Source organism: Coregonus clupeaformis, chromosome 32 (genome assembly GCF_020615455.1).
Source record: "Coregonus clupeaformis isolate EN_2021a chromosome 32, ASM2061545v1, whole genome shotgun sequence".
Lineage (NCBI taxonomy): Eukaryota > Metazoa > Chordata > Actinopteri > Salmoniformes > Salmonidae > Coregonus > Coregonus clupeaformis.
The window spans coordinates 1,808,528-1,830,413 of record NC_059223.1 but is presented as its reverse complement, the minus strand read 5'-3'; the positions used below and the strand labels follow the sequence as shown (position 1 = coordinate 1,830,413).

The window sequence follows — 21,886 nt, the reverse complement described above, 5'->3', positions numbered from 1 at the left end:
GCCGAATCCACTAATTTGAAGGGTTGTCCACATACTTTTGTGTATATATACAGTGTATCTATGTCAATGTGAGTCACCAGTGTTGAGCCACCGTCTCCCCCTCGCTATCACATGCCTTACAGCCACCTGGAAGTACTGTTGTCATCCATTTAAAGACATGCCTGTCGTGCACTCTAACAGGATGACACTCCACTCTACTCTCTCCTCTCCTCCAGTCCCAAGTACAGAGGGAAGTACTGCGTGGGGGAGCGAAGGCGCTACAAGACCTGTAACAGCACCCCTTGCCCCCCAAACCAGCCCTCCTTCAGACTCATCCAGTGCAGTCACTTCAACACCATGCCTTACAAGGGCAAGTTCTACAAGTGGGTGCAGGTCAACAACAGAGGTGAGTGTGCATTGTTCTAGCTAGATACTGTAGTTAGTAGAACATAAACTCAAATACTCCCCAAGCCCATGATAACACAGAAAACATTTCCAGATGTTCATTTTTAGCCTGTATGTTTTTTGTAAACTTTAGATTGAGTAGTGTGACAGTGCAGACAAGAGGAACTGACAAGAAAATACACGATCAATTCAGAAACGTTTTTCAAAACCGTTCATTGTTCGACAGCCGAGCAAAGCCTGTGGCAATTTCATGCATGTTTGGAGTGTCAATAAAGCAGGTGATGTGAGTTGCGTATTTGTTGCATTGTGGTATATATCATGTTTCCCTCTATTCACCTGGAACTATGGAAAGTGTGCAAACAAACTATTGTTTGCCATTCCAAACTCCTTACTTTTACAACAGCACTTTGTAATATTTAACTGTACAGTGTGAGCTGTGTTTATCAGGGATAGCAAGAGAAAATGGCTTAACATATGCAATGTACTAGGTAAACATTCCTCAATTTACTTCCCTGAATAGACAAGGTTGGAAACCAACGATTCCTTGTCGAAATAGAAACCATTATATACAGTATAGCACAGCAGCTCCTTGCGTGCCCAGCTCCTAATTTACTGGGTTATCAGCCTGAAGAAAGTTGAGACACGGGGGGCGCTAACCAGATTAGCCCTGGCTGAATTCATGTGGGTGTGATGATAACCTTAAGCCTGAGTTAAGGTTACATGGGTCTGTGCAGTGTCAATAATCTGCAGAGTGGTATTCCTCTGACAGTGGATATATTAAAAACAGTACGGAGCATGTAAACCAGGGTAATACTTGAACCCTACAGGATATAGACATAATGAAATGAATGGAATAAGAGATGGAACCGTTGTGGGTACTGTAGAGCCACATCATTTTCAGCATCGTGTAGTTATGTCATGTCTGTGTTAGTACTTCTGAAATCTAAATGAATGGCTGCTTACAATAAAACCCACAGCAAAGTGTTATCCAAGTGAGCTTACATGTTCATAGGCAGTATTTGAAATAAGATAAACTCACAAGCTAACCATTACCCAACTGACAAGCTAACCATTACCCAACTGACAAGCTAACCATTACCCAACTGACAAGCCAACCATTACCCAACTGACAAGCGAACCATTACCCAACTGACAAGCGAACCATTACCCAACTGACAAGCGAACCATTACCCAGCTGACAAGCTAACCATTACCCAGCTGACAAGCTAGCCATTACCCAACTGACAAGCTAACCATTACCCAACTGACAAGCCAACCATTACCCAACTGACAAGCCAACCATTACCCAACTGACAAGCTAACCATTACCCAACTGACAAGCTAACCATTACCCAACTGACACGCTAACCATTACCCAACTGACAAGCTAACCATTACCCAACTGACAAGCCAACCATTACCCAACTGACAAGCCAACCATTACCCAACTGACAAGCTAACCATTACCCAACTGATTACACACAGTAACATATGACATAATGCTGCTTTGTCATGTTATGGTTCTGATCATGCTTAAGACAGCTTTGGTTGTCTTAATGCCAGATAGAGCCCTAAAGTAAAGTGATACATTGTCCCTAAAGTGACACCTAACCTGTTTGTGTTTGTCAGTGAACCCCTGCGAGCTGCACTGCCGTCCTTTGAACGAGTACTTCTCAGAGAAGATGCTGGACGCCGTCATTGACGGGACCCAGTGCTACGAGGGCAGCTTGAGCCGAGACATGTGTGTTAACGGCATCTGCAAGGTAGCGGCAACCTTTCCCCAGAAATCTCTCTTCCTCTCTCTCTCTCGCTCTCGCTCTCTCAAATCCCCATCTCAAGCTGAGTAAACGTAACTTTCTAGCCTTGTGTCAAGTTCCCCTTGTTGACGCGCTTGTCTGGTCTCAACATTGTGCTCAGGGACGTCATTTGAAATGCACTTTGTTTAGTCAAGCTGCTGCTTGTTTTCTCTGCAGAATCATCTAGAACATTTGACATTCTGTATGAAAATGAGTGTGCTGTTGGAAGAAGTCATTATCTCCCACAATACAGTCTCACTGTTGTCCAATATCTTCATCCAAAATGTCAGACTGTGCTCTAAGGTCTGATTGGACCTAGAATAATAATTATACACTTTACCCAAGATGCATAATTTGGTGAATTGATGTAGCAGGGACACGTTTTGTTGTGGTAACCCCAGATGAACCGTTCTGTGTAAATGCTGGCTCTGTTTAATTGGTTTTAGCTGAAAGCAGTTAAATATTTAGTCTGTTTATAAGCCAGTCAAATATTGATGTTAGGATCTATGATTTTAGCCGTTTATCTTGTTTTATTTACATTTTCAAACAAGACCAACATTGTGACCCTGGTCTTTGGTTTCCATGGTTTACACTCATGTCCAAGACATGGGTTGTGTTCCCCTGCACAGACATTGCATGCATTAACCATCTCCCGAGTGGCGCAGTGGTCTAAGGCACTGCATCGCAGTGCTAGCTGTGCCACTAGAGATCCTGGTTCGAATCCAGGCTCTGTCGTAGCCGGCCGCGACCGGGAGACCCATGGGGCGGCGCACAATTGGCCCAGCGTCGTCCAGGGTAGGGGAGGGAATGGCCGGCAGGGGATGTAGCTCAGTTGGTAGAGCATGGCGTTTGCAACGCCAGGGTTGTGGGTTCGATAAAATAATGTATGTGCTAACTGTAAGTCGCTCTGGATAAGAGCGTCTGCTAAATGACTAAAATGTAAATGTACCAATGGTTGCGTGCCACGTCATCGACTGTGCCGTTGCGCACCAGATTGCTTTAACATGTGATGTGGTTAACTGATACGTAAAATACCTATCCAGGCATCGTATGATCTGGCATGCGTCAGCAACGCCTGAGCAGAGTAACGCGCCCATTATCTAAAGACTGGAATTTAGAGTTCACAATGCAACTGAGGTTAAAGGGAAAGAGCACCTCAAGTTAAAGGGATAGTTTCTACAACAGGGCTGCCCAACCCTCTTCCTGGAAATCTACCGTCCTGTGGGTTTTCAGTCCAACCCTAATTTAGCATATCTGATTCTACTTATTGGCTGCTCAACAAGACCTTAACTAGCTGAATCAGATATGCTAAATTAGGGTTGGACTGAGAACCTACAGGACAGTTGGCCCAGCGTCGTCCAGGGTAGGGGAGGGAATGGCCGGCAGGGATGTAGCTCAGTTGATAGAGCATGGCGTTTGCAACGCCAGGGTTGTGGGTTTGATTCCCACGGGGGGCCAGTATAAAAAAAAAAAAATGTATTCACTAACTGTAAGTCGCTCTGGATAAGAGCGTCTGCTAAATGACGTAAATGTAAATGTAATCTCCAGGAAGAGGGTTGGGCAGCCCTGCGCTAGAGGGATAGTTTACCCTAAAACAAAGTTTGTCAGATGTTTTCATACTGCACAAAGTTTAGCTCCGTCCACACCATCTGCTGTATAGATCTGGCTAGGCTGTATCAGGATAAATCAGCAGGTCTCAATTTCACCGAAACTACTGTAAAAATGAGCTATTGCACATTCGTCAAACTCATTCCACGGAGGGCCGAGTGTCTGCGGGTTTTCGCTCCTCCCTTGTACTTGATTGATGAATTAAGGTCACTAATTAGTAAAGAACTCCCCTCACCTGGTTGTCTAGGTCTTAATTTAAAGGAAAAACCAAAAACCCGCAGAATGAGTTTGACACCCCTGAGCTATTGGAACCTCAAGTTGGCTCAAGTAAAAGTGAAAGTCACCCAGAACAATACAACTTGAGTAAAAGTCAGAAAGTATTTGGTTTTAAATGTACTTAAGTAGCAAAGTAAATGTAATTGCTAAAATATACTTTATCAAAAGTAAAAGTATAAATAATTTCAAATTCCTTAAAATTAAGCAAACCAGACGGCACAATTCTTGTTTTTATAAATGTACGGATAGCCAGGGGCACACTCTAACACTCAGAGAGAATTTACAAATGAAGCATTTGTGTTTAGTGAGTCCACAAGATCAGAGGCAGTAGGGATGAGCAGGGATGTTCTCTTGATAAGTGTGTGAATTTGACCATTTTCCTGGCCTCTTAAGCATTCAAAATGTAACGAGTACTTTTGGGTGTCAGGGAAAATGTATACAAGTACATTATTTTCTTTAGGAATGTAGTGGAGTAAAAGTAGTCAAAAATATAAATAGTAAAGTACAGATACCCCCCCCAAAAAAAAATACAAGTTGTACTTTAAAGTATTTTTACTTAAGTACTTTACACCACTGAACATTAGATCACGTTTGAGCTATGGAAATGTTTGTCAAACGTTGTTTTTAAGGTGAACTATTCCTCTGATGACAAATGCTCATTCCTGAGTCCTGTCACTCTACAGGAGATTGGAAAGCCTTGTGCTCAAAAGTTTCCCTCACATTTTGTTTTTGCATGTCAGACAGGTGATGTTATTTTTCTGCATCACCTCAGACAACACACATTTTTCTTTATGATCTCAGTGACTTAATATCTGGCAGAACAACTGTGATTTTGAATATTTAATGTTTTTCTGATCCATTTTTTATTTTGACCACATTCTTTCCACACAACGTTATTATAGTACGTACTATGCTTCTTTTTGGAAAAGACACGTGAATATTTTACTTGCAAGGTGGACGTATTGATGGATAAAGTCATCATCTCCCACAATAGTCTCACTCTTGTCCAATATCTTCATTCAGACTGTGCTCTAAGATCTGATTGGACGTAGAAAAGAATTTGGTGACTTCATGTAGCGGGGACACATTTTGTTGTGGTAACCCCAGTGGAGTTGTTCTGTGTTTAAATGTTGGCTTTGCTTCATTGGTTTTGGCTGAAAGCAGTTAGGGTCAGGATCCACCTGTTTATAAGCCAGTCAAATATTGACGTTAGGATCCAACGGTGAATTTGAATATAGAACGTTTCTCTGATCAGTTTTCATTTTGTCCGTATTCTTTCCAAATAACATTAGTATAGTGGATGGATAATTTGGTGGCTAGATGTAGCGGGGACACATTTTGTTGTGGTAACCCCAGTTATCAAATGCTAATTCCTGAGTCCTATCACGCTACAGGAGATTGTACTGCCTTGTGCTCATTGCTTATAATAGAAGTTATTTGTTTGTCAGACCATTTTGATGTAAATTTTCTGCAACACTCATTATTCATTATCTCAGTGACTTTACAGAGTAAATGGGGAGATGATTATCTAGCAGAACTGTGCATTTGAGTATAGAAAGTTCCTCAGATAAGTTTAAATTTCGTCCACATTATCTTCACATAACATTATTATAGTACACACTGATTATTTTAGGAAAAAGACAGATTGTGAATATTTTGCCTGCAAAGTGGACGTATTGATGGATACGTTTGTTTCAGTACGAGTACATTGTTTTGTCCTCAGGTTATCTTAATGGGATTCCGGTGAACCCTAAAGATTGAACCCAAAGACGTACCCATGTCCTAAAATGGACACCATACACTGTTATGCGTGGCGTCCATTTTAAGGTTATCCGTTATCCTCTGCGGAAGGCCTGTCATTCTTCTCTGTTGTCAGTTCAATCGTTATACAGTATGAATCTGCAGGTTCTTGCTTTGTTTTGATCTTGAACATGTTCTGTGTTTTCAGAATGTGGGATGTGACTACGAGATTGACTCCAACGCGGTGGAGGATCGCTGTGGGGTTTGCCATGGCAACGGGTCTACTTGTGAGACTGTGAAGAAGACCTTTGAGGAGAGCGAAGGGCTTGGTATGACACTCCTGCTACTCTCTGCACTTAAAGTGGCGCTCCAGTCTCCATTTTACACCTGATTTACTTAACAAAAGGCACATCCCAATAGGCCCCGTGTAGCTCAGTTGGTAGAGCATGGCGTTTGCAACGCCAGGGTTGTGGGTTCGCTTCCCACGGGGGGCCAGTATGAAAAATGTATGCACTCACTAACTGTAAGTCGCTCTGGATAAGAGCATCTGCTAAATGACTAAAATGTAAATGTGGTCGAGGTATGTAATGACATAGCACAAAGAGGAGGGGGTGGGGGAGGGGGGAGCTTTCCTCTATTTGTTTATCTATTGCTCCCCTAAGATTCCTCAAGCAAGGGGGGAGGCCGATGACATCACAGATTCCCATAAGACCAACTCCTTGAATGCCCTACTCCTTGAAGTTTGCAGTTGTCTAAAAAACACTATCTCAATGTATTTTATTTTTTTACCATTTAGTGTGTGTACTTTACTGTATTTATACTTGGGATGCCACCTTTTCGACGGTAAAAGTTATAGGAATCACTGGAGGACATCTACTGATACAGGATCAGCTCTCCTCAACCCAATCCAAACCTTAACCATTATGAGATAAACAACCAGACTGACCCTGGAACAGGTTTTAAAGTGATAGTGTTTTTAAAGCGGTAGACAGTGTAACTGTACACTGGGTATTGTGATCAGCGTCCCATAGCATGGCTTGAGATGTCAGTTTGAATGTGAACTAGGTCATGTACCGCATCTCGAGTTTCTGTCTCATAATCAACCAAATGTTTGGTGGTACAGTATTATATTTCCATAGACTTCAAAGCATAAGTCTGACATCCGTATTAAGAAGGTATCAAACTGGGTGGATTACAAGACAATAAACTAGGTCAACTAGAAAAGTAAAGTTTCAGTAGAAGTGTACTGAGAGTTGGAAGTTGAACAGCCCCTCTTGACTGGACCCTGTCTGTCTCCCAGGCTATGTGGACATTGGGCTGATTCCAGAGGGGGCGCGGGACATTCGCATCGAGGAGGTGGCCGAGGCTGGGAATTTCTTGGCTCTCCGGAGTGACGACCCCGGCAAGTACTTCCTGAACGGCGGCTGGACTATCCAATGGAATGGGGAATACAAGGCGGCGGGGACGGTGTTCACCTATGAGAGGACAGGCCAACTGGAGAACCTGACCTCCCCTGGACCAACCCTAGAGCCAGTGTGGATACAGGTAGGACTCACACACACACACACACGTAGGTGTGCACCAGACACACACAAACACACACACACGCCAGACACTCCGAACTGTCGTTTAACAGGCATTGCATGGTCTGTTTATCTAAAATACCACCCACTTGGGAGATATTACCCAGGTCAACCAACACATAAACAGACAAATATGTGCACTTACACACATTTAATTTGTTTTATTCAACTTTAATCAAACTGGGATATCTTTTCAATTAAATTCTATTTTGCATGATTGGCTCTACGATGATAGTTTTATGGAGATCTAAGATGATGTTCGCTTTTGATTATAAGTAGCTATTCCCCTAACAGGGTTTGGTTGTTCAGGCAGTGTAGGTGTTTACACTGAGCTACAGTAATTCAATAAATTTATATTTTTTCAAAGGCTGTGTCATTTCAAATACTTTAACCCTGCTGTGCCAACCTGCGCAAAACTAAGGGTACAGTTTCCAAGAATTGTTTGTTGATGACCTTGAGAGAATCCACTTTGAATCTGTACAATTCTCATCCGGCGGGAATTCCTTTTTGTTATGGCTACAAAAGAGAAGGGTTCTTTGGTCGAAGCCGTTTCATTTCGAAAGGTGGTGCAGTATTCTGTCCTCCCTGTCACTACAAATTCCCCCCATGTACAGTAAATGAATCCACAGCTACACCCGTACAAAGGCATCACAACAACAGAGCCACAATCCCAATGCCTGTCTTTAGACTTTAAAGTAACCGACTGCCCAGTGAAAATCTCACTTTTAACTAATATCTGTTAATTCATATCCAAATAATGTTGTTGACTCGTCCTATACTCTTATTTCTGGCAAAAGTATAAATAGGAGAAAAAAGCACTTTAAAAAAACAAACATCTCAAACAGACGGTTTCAAAAACGCTTGCTATTTCCTCATAGAACATGTCATCTCCCTGAGGAGGATGAGCTGGCCAATCAGCGGTCTAGAGGAGGATGAGCTGGCCAATCAGTGGTCTAGAGGAGGATGAGCTGGCGGATGAGCTGGCCAATCAGTGGTCTAGAGGAAGATGAGCTGGCCAATCAGCGGTCTAGAGGAGGATGAGCTGGCCAATCAGCGTCTAGAGGAGGATGAGCTGGCCAATCAGCGGCCTAGAGGAGGATGAGCTGGCCAATCAGCGGTCTAGAGGAGGATGAGCTGGTCAATCAGCGGTCTACTTGCATGAATATTTTTAATGACCGGTATACGCCCACACCATTTCAACACAGAAAAGCTACTTTTTAACTTACTTAATTAAACATTTTTGGAAGGAAAACTATTTCCCTCATATTGTAAGTAATTTTAGGTCATATCTCATAGAAATCTGGAAACACTGGGCAGTTACTTTAAGCAGAAGTTGTTGAAGCAGGCCTTTGAGTTGCTGAAGCAGGCCTTTGAATTGCTGAAGCAGGCCTTTGAATTGAACGCGGCTCCAGCAGCATCTTCTGTTGTCCCCAAAGAAAGTGGCATCAGGGTTCATTAGGGATGTAGGCCAGGTGGTGGAGGCAGTACCAGGGGGCAGATAAAGGGCTTCGTCCCACTGTGGAGATCTGAAGCCCCCTAGCCTGGCATGGTGCCCACTGGGGTGGGGGTGGTGGGGGGACAGCTTCTGTCTGTCTGTCTGTCTGCTGGACCACAGTACTGGCACTGATGTCATGTTGACCTCTTCTCCTCTTAGTCCCTGGCACTGCTGGAGTCTACTAATAGCCTCTCTCTCTCTCTCTCTCTCTCTCTCTCTCTCTCTCTCTCTCTCTCTCTCTCTCTCTCTCTCTCTCTCTCTCTCGCGCTCTCTCGCTCTCACTCTCGCTCTCTCTCATGAGTTGATGCTTAAAACTCTCTCTCTCTCTTTCTCTCTCCAACCTCCACCTTCTCTCTCTGTCTCCTCTCATTCTATCCCCCAACCCTTCTCTCACTCCCGTCCCCTCCTTCTCTCTCTCACTCCCGTCCCCTCCTTCTCTCTCTCACTCCCGTCCCCTCCTTCTCTCTCTCTCTCTCTCTCTCGCTCGCTCTCTCTCTCTCTTTCTCTTTCTCTCTCTGCTTGATCATGCTGATTTGCCTCAGCTCCTTTTGAAGGCAGTTCAGAGTTCCTCACTCAACATGGTGTCACTGACAAATGAGTGTTTCTGTGGCGGTGTCTGATGTTTCAATGTTTTTGTTATGAACTCTAATAAGACCACGTGTGTAGCATATGTGCACAATGTGTGAAGACTTGTAGTTGTTATGTTCTGCCGTTAGTGAGGTAAATAGCTACTTAATAAGTGGAAACCTGTAATCAACAAGTGAGAAATGATTGATCATGTGTACATAACTGTATGAGATTCACACACAGCGCAGCACTAAAACAACGTAACAATCTACAATGTTATTTCTGAACATTTAGCGATAAAATTCCCATGCAATACAGTATGTCTATCTCACTTTGAGGACACAGTGGAAACAGATTATTTCCAAATCATTTAGCCCCGTCACAAGGCCCTATGACTCTGTCTCAGCCAAAATACTTTTGTTTTGGAACATGTGCCACTCAAATTCAATTTTCTTATCTCCGTCTCCCGAGGAAACGTTTCGGAATTCCTGTCAGAGAGAAATACCTTTCAAAAGAAATAGCTGCACCTTGTCCAAGTAAAACCCTGTGGAGAGAGCAGCTTTTGAGCCAACTCCCCAGATCTCAGCTTCACCTTGCCATTAGTGTCAAAACTGTGTCTGCGCACACTCTTTACACGTCTTGCACAAAGCTCATTCATCCCCTAAGTGTGTCAGCCTGTCCAAACACAGGATAAGGGGACTGGCAGCTCGGTTGTTAAGTCCTCTCAAATGGACACAACAGCTCATTGTAACAAGCTTCCAGTGACACACAGAAAAGTCAGTGGCTTGAGGGAAGGGCCAAGGAGGTGTCAAAAGAGAGCTCAAAGTGCAAACACGTAACCATGGTGTTTGGAATTAGACATTCTTTGCTAAGCGTTGATGGATATTGGAGATGAGGAGCGTTCCCTATGGAGCTGGATTCCATAGCGTTCTTCAGACGTTATCCATGGCCTCATGTTGGAGGTGGTGATGATGGAGGGTCCGGGGTGGATGGGCTTTGTATGTCCCATTTGACCACTTTACCCCATGTGTCTCACTTGAAGTGGCACTCAGACTGTCATGTTTCAGATAACACCAGGGAGGTAAGGTGTCTGGTAGATTGGACACATTTACCGTGGGTTTGGGGGAAACTGGAGAAATATATTTATAAACCTTGGCAACACGTTGTACAGAGAAAACACATTTGCATTTCGCTTAGACAAGGATGTTCATTTAAATATTGAGCGATCACAGCCAAGTGTAAACAGACTCTTTAAAATCAGATATGTTAATAAAATCACCATCACACTCCACTTTCTGCCAGCCTTGTTTGTCGGAGCTTGATGAATTTGCTTTGCTCCTCTGTTTCTGCTGACAACCCATGAACTAGATATGGGTCTACTTATCATGCTATCAGAAGGTGTAAGACATAAGACAAATCAAATAGCTTCACAAACGTAGTCCATACGCCAAGTACCCATACATTTAATATCCATGACCTTTTGATGATGAAAGACAATGTACTGGATTAAAAATGAAACAAGTGGCTGTGATTTTATATTCGAATACATGCAATTTATCACAATTATTCATGACTAATTGAGTATTCAGTTTTGGCTTGTTGCTAGCTAGTGCCTGAGTAGCTGCTTACGGAATAATTTGTTATATCAGTGGTTTTTATTCTGAATTGTCAGTGTATCAGTTAGTCCCATGAGAACCCGCTTTGCTGTCAGTTTTGGGAAAAAGCTGAAGACTATTGTATTGTTCAATCAAATATTGCTTTCTTGTTTCCCAGTTTGCCTGAGGTGAGCTTCAATCCTCTCACAATGTCACTATTAGAGCTGATTCTATTAACAATAATTGAATCAGCACCAATAAATTGACAGTAAAAACAAAGATGAATTTTGTGTAGCCATAACCTTTTTGTTCTGTGCTGTCACTGTGAATGACAAATGACAGTTCTTTGGGGAAAATCATTTGTCATAGGCAAGCACATATCTTGACAGCCACAGTCTCAAATTATGTTTAGTCTGCGTCATGTAATTATTTGGCCCCCGTAGAAGAGAGATCACGGCCAGCGTTTGTCACTTCTAACTTTGTGTGAAATGATTGTCAAACTCACTGTGACATGACTTGACGATCAGGCATACCACTTTGTGCTTGGACTTTGTCAAGTTTGCCCCATTCCGATATGATTCCTGAAGTCAACTTAGTTATTTCCCCATGATCCAATAACAGATTTCACAACATAAACTCAAATCTAGACTCTGGGGATTTGCATGTAGATCTGGCATCTGCATGTAGAGGGTTACAGCATACTGAGTGCTGCAGAGTTACCATAGTAACATCATTCATACACTGCAGCATGATGCTGTCATGCTGTGGGCTACAGTATTTCTTAATGCTTTCAGTAGATTTGAATGATCCAATCAATCAGACACATGAGGAATCTGTGAAAGTGGAGGCCAGAATTTTGGGTTTCGTCTGGCCTGAAAACAAATGAGTTTGTTCCAGCTACTGGCACGACAGTGAAATTAGCAAAGATTTTGTTGTTGTTATTCCACGAAAATAGCAACGTCTTGTACTCATTCTCTATCCTATTTCACATTGTGCTCAAATGTCCTCCCAGAGAGCCCAGTGTTCAATATTGTGTAATTGATCACCCATTTGTAATGTTAAACAAAGGCTTATAAGAGTCGTTATCAGGAGCCCTCCTCTACTCGAGCTACCAGTAGCTCGCCAAACAATTCTGAAAGTACATGCAATTTTCACATCTAGCTACTGTTACAAGTTTTGGTTTTTCCATTTCTATTTCGAGGTAGCACGTTAGCATGCAGGGAGCACCGATTGGTGTCACCTCGTTAGTCAGTAGGTGTTTCACCTGTGCTGGCTTGTCCATCTCGTTAGTCAGTAGGTGTTTCACCTGTGCTGGCTTGTCCATCTCGTTAGTCAGTAGGTGTTACACCTGTGCTGGCTTGTCCATCTCGTTAGTCAGTAGGTGTTACACCTGTGCTGGCTTGTCCATCTCGTTAGTCAGTAGGTGTTACACCTGTGCTGGCTTGTCCATCTCGTTAGTCAGTAGGTGTTACACCTGTGCTGGCCCAGGTGATATTTAAGAGTGGACGGCCCAGTGCTCCAGTGGAGCTTGAGAAATGGAAAAACCAAAACATGTAACAGTAGCTAGATGTGAAAATTGCATGTACTTTCAGAATTGTTTGGCGAGCTACTGGTAGCTCGAGTAGAGGATTGGATCATTCAAATCTACTGAAAGCATTAAGAAATACTGTAGCCCACAGCATGACAGCATCATGCTGCAGTGTATGAATGATGTTACCATGGTAACTCTGCAGCACTCAGTATGCTGTAACCCTCTACATGCAGATGCCAGATCTACATGCAAATCCCCAGAGTCTAGATTTGAGTTTATGTTGTGAAATCTGTTATTGGATCATGGGGAAATAACTAAGTTGACTTCAGGAATCATATCGGAATGGGTCAACTTGACAAAGTCCAAGCACAAGTGGTATGCCTAATCGTCAAGTCATGTCACAGTGAGTTTGACAATCATTTCACACAAAGTTAGAAGTGACAAACGCTGGCCGTGATCTCTCTTCTACAGGGGCTAAATAATTACATGACGCAGACTAAACAGAATTTGAGACTGTGGCTGTCAAGATATGTGCTTGCCTATGACATGATTTTCCCCAAAGAACTGTCATTTGTCATTCACAGTGACAGCACAGAACAAAAAGGTTATGGCTACACAAAATTCATCTTTGTTTTTACTGTCAATTTATTGGTGCTGATTCAATTATTGTTAATAGAATCAGCTCTAATAGTAACATTGTGAGAGGATTGAAGCTCACCTCAGGCAAACTGGGAAACAAGAAAGCAATATTTGATTGAACAATACAATAGTCTTCAGCTTTTTCCCAAAACTGACAGCAAAGCGGGTTCTCATGGGACTAACTGATACACTGACAATCCAGAATAAAAACCACTGATATAACAAATTATTCCGTAAGCAGCTACTAAGGCACTAGCTAGCAATATTTTGAGGTAGCACGCAGGGAGCACCGATTGGTGTCACCTCGTTAGTAAGTATGTGTTACACCTGTGCTGGCTTGTCCATCGCGTTAGTCAGTAGGTCTTACACCTGTGCTAGCCCAGGTGATGTTTAAGAGTGGACGGCCCAGTGCTCCAGTGGAGCTTGAGAGATGTTGGGAGAGCTACACTTCACGTCAGCTGAGGGGCTATTTCGAGCTCAGTTTGACAGAAGCCTGAGTTTTGGTGTTTCCCCTGTTTGTTTTGCTCCATATTCTTTTTACTCCCTATCCTAAGTTGTTGTGGGTTTTTCAACCAACGCAAACCTAGTGGGCATCCATGGTGGGTGTCTTTTTAGAACCCCTTTCTAGTAGCTTTGCCAACTTTCAGTGGGCATCCACAATGGGTGCCTTTCAGAACCCCTTTTGAACCCCCTTCGGTTTTGGTTGTCAAAGTGATTTTCTTTCAGTTCCCTTTGTTGTGAGCGACATTTGAAGTTTGTCTTGTTGGGACTATAACATTACTATCTAATCAACGCAACATTGGCATTATCCCACCCCTGGTTAGCCACTATTGTCTTAAAAAGCCAAACCTAACACAATATCTGTCAATGAATTTCCAGCAATGTGTCGTGCGTTTGTCTATTACTCCCAATGTAGCCAGTTGATGTGATAACTGTCTTGTGGGTGGACATAAATACGTTCCCTAAAACCTAATCAATTAAATGTTAACTACAAAGAAGGCTTACCTGGCAGAAGTACACTACATGACCAAAATTATGTGGACACCTTCTCGTCGAACATCTCATTCCAAAATCGTGGGCATTAATATGGAGTTGGTCCCCCCTTTTGCTGCTATAACAGCCTCCACTTTTCTGGGAAGGCTTTCCACTAGATGTTGGAACACTACTGCGGGGACTTGCTTCCATTCAGCCACAAGAGCATTAGTGAGGTCGGGCACTGATGTTGGGTGATTAGGTCTGGCTCGCAGTCAGTGTTTCAATTTATCCCAAAGGTGTTCGATAGGGTTGAGGTCAGGGCTCTGTGCAGGCCAGTCAAGTTCTCCCACACCGATTGACAAACCATTTCTGTATGGAGCTCGCTTTGTGCACGGGGGCATTGTCATGCTAAAACAGGAAAGGGCCTTCCCCAAACTGTTGCCACAAAGTTGGAAGTACAGAATCGTCTAGAATGTCATTGTATGCTGTAGCGTTAAGAATTCCCTTCACTGGAACTAAGGGGCCTAGCCCGAACCATGAAAAACAGCCCTAGACCATTATTCCTCCTCCACCAAACTGTACAGATGGCACTATGCATTCGGGCAGGTAGCGTTCTCCTGGCATCTGCCAAACCCAGATGAATCCGTCGGACTGCCAGATGGTGAAGCGTAATTCATCACTCCAGAGAACGCATTTCCACTGCTCCAGAGTCCAGTGGCGGCAAGCTTTACACCAGCCGACGCTTGGCATTGCGCATGGTGATCTTAGGCTTGTGTGCGGCTGCTTGGCCATGGAAACCCATTTCATTAAGCTCCCAATGAACAGTTCTTGTGCTGACGTTGCTCGGCGATCCCGTTCTGTGAGCTTGTGTGGCCTACCTCTTCGTGGCTGAGCCATTGTTGCTCCTAGAAGTTTCCACTTCACAATAACAGCACTTACAGTTGACCGGGGCAGCTCTAGCAGGGCAGAAATTTGACGAACTGACTTGTTGGAAAGGTGGCATCCTATGACGGTGCCACGTTGAAAGTCACTTCAGCTCTTCAGTAAGGCCATTCTACTGCCGCCAATGTTTGTCTATGGAGATTGCATGGCTGTGTGCTCGATTTTATACACCTATCAGCAACGGGTGTGGCTGAAATAGCCGAATCCACTCATTTGAAGGGGTGTCCACATACTTCTGTATGTATAGTGCATATCATGTGTAAGTATGTCATTTGTATCTATTATTTGTTATTTGGAAACGTTGCCATGAAATGAGCAGCAACAGCACAGAACCATCACTAGACCTGGAGATCACACACACTCCTCACTCTATAGATGTGCAATTAAAGGGAATTACTCAAAATCAAAATGTGTTTTCTTCCACACCTAAAAAACTATGTATTCTGATGTGATTTAAGCAGTGACATGGACTCAGAACATCCAAATTCGTTGTTTCTCTAAGAACAACTGTAATTTTAAGAGTGAAAAAACAGGAAATGTTTAACTGTGGCCATAAATTGGGAGAAAAAAAATCTGATTTTATAGGGGCCCCCTTAGTTGTTTATTGACCATTATTTTACTGGGTATATTAACAGAAAACATAGTGCACTACTTTCTCTTGTTCGCTAAGGACCCTGGGAAGAGTTGCAGGGGAGAAGAGCAGAATGTGTATCTAAAGTAGCTCTCATGCTAAAATAGGTTGCAGACCCCTGCTCTATGGAGGATGCAGCATGAGTTATTGCTTACTGCCTGTGCAAGCTTTGGATACAGGCGGCGTATAACCGGGTATTACAGCCCTGGCAGTCTCCCGGCGCTGTCCCAAGCTGACCTGTTCTAACTTTACATCCTGTCTGTTTGGATAGCTGAGATCAGCTCTGGGCTTCCCAAGGATGCTTGGTCCAGAAATTAAAGTGGAAATTGGTCTGTGATTATGCTTTTGGCTGGCATAGGTGTGTTGACTCGTTGCGAGCTCCAGCACCCGGGTGAGCTGGCCGTCTGGCTGGCTGGCCGTCTGACTGGCTGGCTGGGAGGGGAGACCATCCATGCCCCCCTCCTGTGGGATCATCCACCACCCAATCCAATCTCCTAAACACATATTAGCCACACACATCTCATACCACTAACATGAGCACATTCCACACACTCCCCAAAAGACATGCCCCCCCCCCCATTACCACTGCACAGCATGACACACACACACAAACGCGCGCACACACACACACACACACAGACACAGTACACACCAAACAACAAACCCTTCAACATCACTCACTTCAAGAAATATGTGCTCCGATGCAGCAATGGCTTGTTGACTGTTTGACCTTTTAGTTTGTGTGTTTAGTGGTTTTGTCTGTCTGTCTCATGCTGTCTCGTCTGTCTCATGCTGTCTCGTCTGTCTCATGCTGTCTCGTCTGTCTCGTGCTGTCTCGTGCCGTCTCGTGCCGTCTCGTGCCGTCTCGTGCTGTCTCGTGCTGCCTCGTGCTGCCTCGTGCTGCCTCGTGCTGTCGCGTGCTGTCGCGTGCTGGCTCGTCTGTCGCATGCTGGCTCGTCTGTCGCATGCTGGCTCGTCTGTCGCATGCTGGCTCGTCTGTCGCATGCTGGCCTGGCTCATCTGTCTCATGCTGCCTCATCGGTCTCATGCTGTCTGTCGGTCTCATGCTGTCTGTCGGTCTCATGCTGTCTGTCTGTCTCATTGAGATTGATCCTATGTTCTACAGCTACTCTTCCAGGAGACCAACCCAGGGGTGCGCTATGAGTACACCATCCATAGAGAGACTCTTCTAGACTCCGACAACGACATCCCTATCCCCGGTTTCTTCTGGAAGTATGGCTCATGGACTGAGTGCAGTGCCACCTGCGGGACAGGTAAGACCCCAATAATGGTGGTTGGCTACAATGGATGTTTACCCAGAGAAGTAGTTCATTATATCCTACTGGCCTACTGCTTACAACACATCCAGGTTACCATGCATGCATGAGTGGCTTTGCTTAGTCTCTTATGGGATCCTGTTACAATGTACTAATTCACTAGATAATAAAAACCTGGCCAACCGTTTTTAAGCTTTGAACTTTCTAAAATATATACAGTATATTATATGATAGGATAGGATAGGATGTTACTACTTGTTTATTACTCTTTCAGTGTTAGTCCCAACCAACAACATTACTCTTTCAGTGTAAGTCACAACCAACAACATTATTCTTTCAGTGTGAGTCACAACCAACAACATTACTCTTTTTGTGTGAGTCCCAACCAACAACATTACTCTTTCAGTGTGAGTCACAACCAACAACATTACTCTTGTAGTGTGAGTCACAACCAACAACATTACTCTTTTAGTGTGAGTCCCAACCAACAACATTACTCTTGTAGTGTGAGTCCCAACCAACAACCTTACTCTTTCAGTGTGAGTCACAACCAACAACATTACTCTTTTAGTGTGAGTCACAACCAACAACATTACTCTTTTAGTGTGAGTCACAACCAACAACATTACTCTTTTAGTGTGAGTCACAACCAACAACATTACTCTTTCAGTGTGAGTCACAACCAACAACATTACTCTTTCAGTGTGAGTCACAACCAACAACATTACTCTTTTAGTGTGAGTCACAACCAACAACATTACTCTTTCAGTGTGAGTCACAACCAACAACATTACTCTTTTAGTGTGAGTCACAACCAACAACATTACTCTTTTAGTGTGAGTCCCAACCAACAACATTACTCTTTTAGTGTGAGTCCCAACCAACAACATTAAAAGAAATTGTGGTGAAACTATATTTCTCAGTGGATGCCAATAGCATGGAATCCCTCTGTGGAGGGTAGTGAAGGATGCCAACAGCATGGAATACCTCTGTTGAGGGTATTTCTAATCCAAGGCCTTGTTGAATTTCGTTGGGCATGATTCACTCATCCTCTGTGAAGGATCCATTTGAACCCACATGAACCCCTCAAAGATGCAACATAGTCATACTCAAAGGAAAACATTCCTAGCTAATTATTCTGATTTGAGAGACTAATTCAACACTGCCCTCCTTAATGGTAAGAAGTTTGAAGTTTAAAAGGATCATTGCGAACGAGTGTAAGAGAGCTTTCACCAGGTATTTGAGAATTCCTTACATGGTTTACTGTAGCAGGCAATATCCAGTCAGGCTATGAAAGAAACTTCTTCACACATCTGTCTTTTTCTACCTTAAAGAAGCGAGTCTCAAATGGGGTAATTTCAATCCAAACAGTAACAACGAGCTTCATACACTTGACGGAACGTGAAAATCACTGCCACTCTTTTTGATGTTATTCCGCTTTATTCATTGAACCATCCAGTCATCTTCTTCCCTCTACTTTTACAGGAAATACTTTGACAGTTTCTTACATTTAGCCAGTCCCTGTGTTACGCATATTTAAAAACTTTAAATTGTATAGAATTATTTGCAAATGCAATGATCGACAGGAAAATCCCTCATTATGTTATTGTTTTCTGACTTAAACTGGCTTAAGGGTCATGGAGTGATGCAGTTACCCATAATTCCATAGTGTAAAGAAAATTGGGTGGAAATGCTTGTCCAGACTGCATTTTATATCATGTCAACGTTTTCAAAAAAGTCTTTGATCTTTTTTTCTGAAGTGCTGGTGTATACCTCTATTCGTATTTCTCTTGGGTCCCTAACCATCTTCAGTTGAACAAGAAAGCAACCACATGATAATCGATTACAAATGGTATGGATGAGTAAAGAATGTTATTGTATAGACTTTTCTTACGCTAGTGCTTTGATATTCAGTGGTTATAAAGTGTGTCTTCTGGCTCTCAAATCCTGCCAGAATCTGGCCAGAATCAATTATTAATCAGGCCAGAATTAATTATTAACTTGTCATTAAACTCAACCAAAAGTTACTTGAATATGCTCTCTCGCCAAAGTTCTGCAAAGGATGAAATGCTTTTAATCAAGTTGCTCTCTTCTGGAATATGATTCTCAAGGATCAAAGGCTGTGTAATAATTCAGTAATTACATTTAGTGTACTGCCTTAAAAAAGGCCCTCTGAAATTGAGTGGAAAACTGACTTGCTGCAAGGATTCTCTGACTTAAGAGAAGTAACCTCTGCATCTCCTGGGAATTGGCCTATATGGATAGGGCTACATTGAAATGTTTCTGACAGAAAAATATGGAATGCATAACCATGGTAACAATGAAAAGGGAACAGTTTAGAGATTATGGGAACATTATTAGACTAAAGGTGAGGACACAACAGTTCACCTGACACCAGACTGAATCCAAACCTTACACTGTTCATTTGATGTGCATTTTACATTAACTGTACTTTTCGCCGCATTTGTTGATAAAGAAATCTGAAAACCCTCTGGATACGTTCAGTAACGTGATAAGAATATTCTTGGAAAATGTGGGGTAGGTGCAACATAAGACAAATTAATGACAGGAGTTTGAGTGAGAGGTCTAACTGGTGTCTCCACGTGGACACAAACCTCTCCAAAGTGTGCACAGTTCCAAAGTAATTTCAATGCACTTTTATGACTCAGTCTTCAACAATAAGGTGAATGTTTTTAGCTCTCCTAGCTGTGCTGTTGAGGAACTAGAACACGCACTCTTGTTTGGAACACAGCCCAGCATCCCCGCCTTCGCACAATTGCTGTTGTCTACGCAATCCAAAAAACGGTCCGTTTATAAATCCCAATCTGGGTCAGGTGGGCATCATTTGAAAGCTTCTATTGCCAACATGACTAAGCTAAATGATAAAATATGATCTCACTGTATTAGGCTTTCACAACGCAATTCAGAGAAGCAGATCGTCATTTTGGTGCGCATATAATGGAGTCATGAGTGCATTCAGATGTGTGGTCCGTGGAAAATGTTATTTGCAATACAACAAACAGTCTTATTCTGTTCAGGGCAACCCATAGTATAATAGCATGTCATCTTGTAACTGTACATCAAACATAGTGAACATAAATGTTGACCCTAAATATTGCATTAGTTTTATGATATGAAAAATGTAAAGTGCACATTTGGAGTCAGAGGTGTTTGGCTTGTATGACATCACAGCAGTATTTCATTATGATCCTCAACGTCTCAACTTTCAAAATACATCGAGTCATCTTCATTTCCCTCACTCGGACAACAACGACAAACAAAAAAAACATACAGAGCTGTGAAGCGGAGACCCTGAGCTCTGACGTCATGTGTAGCATGTTACTGTACAGCCACTGCGTTCTAATTTCGGTGCTTATTGGTGTCCAAATCTGCAATTTTCAACCTGTGTAAAGGGCTACTTTTGGCCTTTCCAAAGTGAGAAAGTTAATTGGCCATTTCATCCAAGACAGGTCTGCTAATGTGTAACTGGCACTTTCAAAGGTGACATGTACAAACACAGTCTTATTTTCAGATTGTTAATTAGAATGAAGGGTGAAAAGTTTGCTCCCAAGTCCCAAATGGTTTTAGTCAAACGACAGAGCACTCAAGGGGAACTAAAGCAAAGGCAATGCTGTGGGCTGATACTCCTTTGGTTGCACGAGTGCCTCTGAGACTAAGGCCATCTGTCTGCATCATGGCTGGCTGACTCCCCAAAATAGGTTTTGGGAGAAGTTTCCCAACATTTCTCTTCCTTTCTTTCTGCCACCTGTCCTGACAGCGGTGTCCTGACAGCGGTGTCCTGACAGCGGTGTCCTGAAGTTAATTTCAGAGTGCTGTGCTGGAGAGAGAGTCGCAGCAGGCTTTATCGCCAGGAGAGCAGAGGGCGATGACCAGACTCCATAAACATCCACAGCTTTTGGCTGCAGCATAAATACTGTTCTGGCCTGACTGCGATTTCATTATTCTCAAATACAGTGCCTGCGGAAAGTATTCAGACCCCTTGACTTTTTACACATTTTGTTACGTTACAGCCTTATTCTAAAATTGATTAAATAGATTTTTTTTCTCCTCATCAATCTACACACAATACCCCATAATGACAAAGCCAAAACAGGTTTTTTGAAAAATGTGCTAACTTATTACAAATAAAAAACGGAAATATCACATTTACATAAGTATTCAGACCCTTTACTCATTACTTTGCTGAAACACCTTTGGCAGCGATTACAGCATCAAGTCTTCTTAGGTATGACGTTACAAGCTTGGTACACCTGTGTTTGGGGAGTTTCTCCCATTCTTCTCTGCAGATCCTCTCAAGCCCTGTCAGGTTAGATGGGGAGCGTTGCTGCACAGCTATTTTCAGGTCTCTCCAGAGATGTTCGATCAGGTTCAAGTCCGGGCTCTGGCTGGGTCACTCAAGGACATTCAGAGACTTGTCCCGAAGCCACTCCTGCGTTGTCTTGGCTGTGTGCTTAGGGTCGTTGTCCTGTTGGAAGGTGAACCTTCACCCCAGTCTGAGGTCCTGAGCGCTCTGGAGCAGGTTTTCATCAAGGATCTCTCTGTACTTTGCTCCGTTCATCTTTGCCTCAATCCTGACTAGTCTCCCAGTCCCTGCCGCTGAAAAATATCCCTACAGCATGATGCTGCCACCACCATGCTTCACCATAGGGATGGTGGCAGGTTTCCTCCAGACGTGACGCTTGGCATTCAGGCCAAAGAGTTCAATCTTGGTTTCATCAGACCAGAGAATCTTGTTTCTCATGGTCTGAGAGTCTTTAGGGGCCTTTTGGCAAACTCCAAGCGGGCTGTCATGTGCCTTTTACTGAGGAGTGGCTTCCGTCTGGCCA

General features: G+C 43.2%; 1 protein-coding gene across 1 annotated transcript in view; it reads left to right on the top strand.

Moving 5' to 3' along the window:
- LOC121548163 (A disintegrin and metalloproteinase with thrombospondin motifs 7) overlaps positions 1-21,886 on the top strand; it is a 94,915-nt gene that overhangs the window by 52,143 nt on the left and 20,886 nt on the right. Inside the window, exons 12-16 of the mRNA XM_045209949.1 lie at positions 216-385; positions 2,014-2,147; positions 6,013-6,133; positions 7,105-7,349; positions 16,889-17,036. Coding sequence (XP_045065884.1) covers positions 216-385; positions 2,014-2,147; positions 6,013-6,133; positions 7,105-7,349; positions 16,889-17,036 — 818 coding nt within the window. The remainder of the gene's footprint in view (positions 1-215; positions 386-2,013; positions 2,148-6,012; positions 6,134-7,104; positions 7,350-16,888; positions 17,037-21,886) is intronic.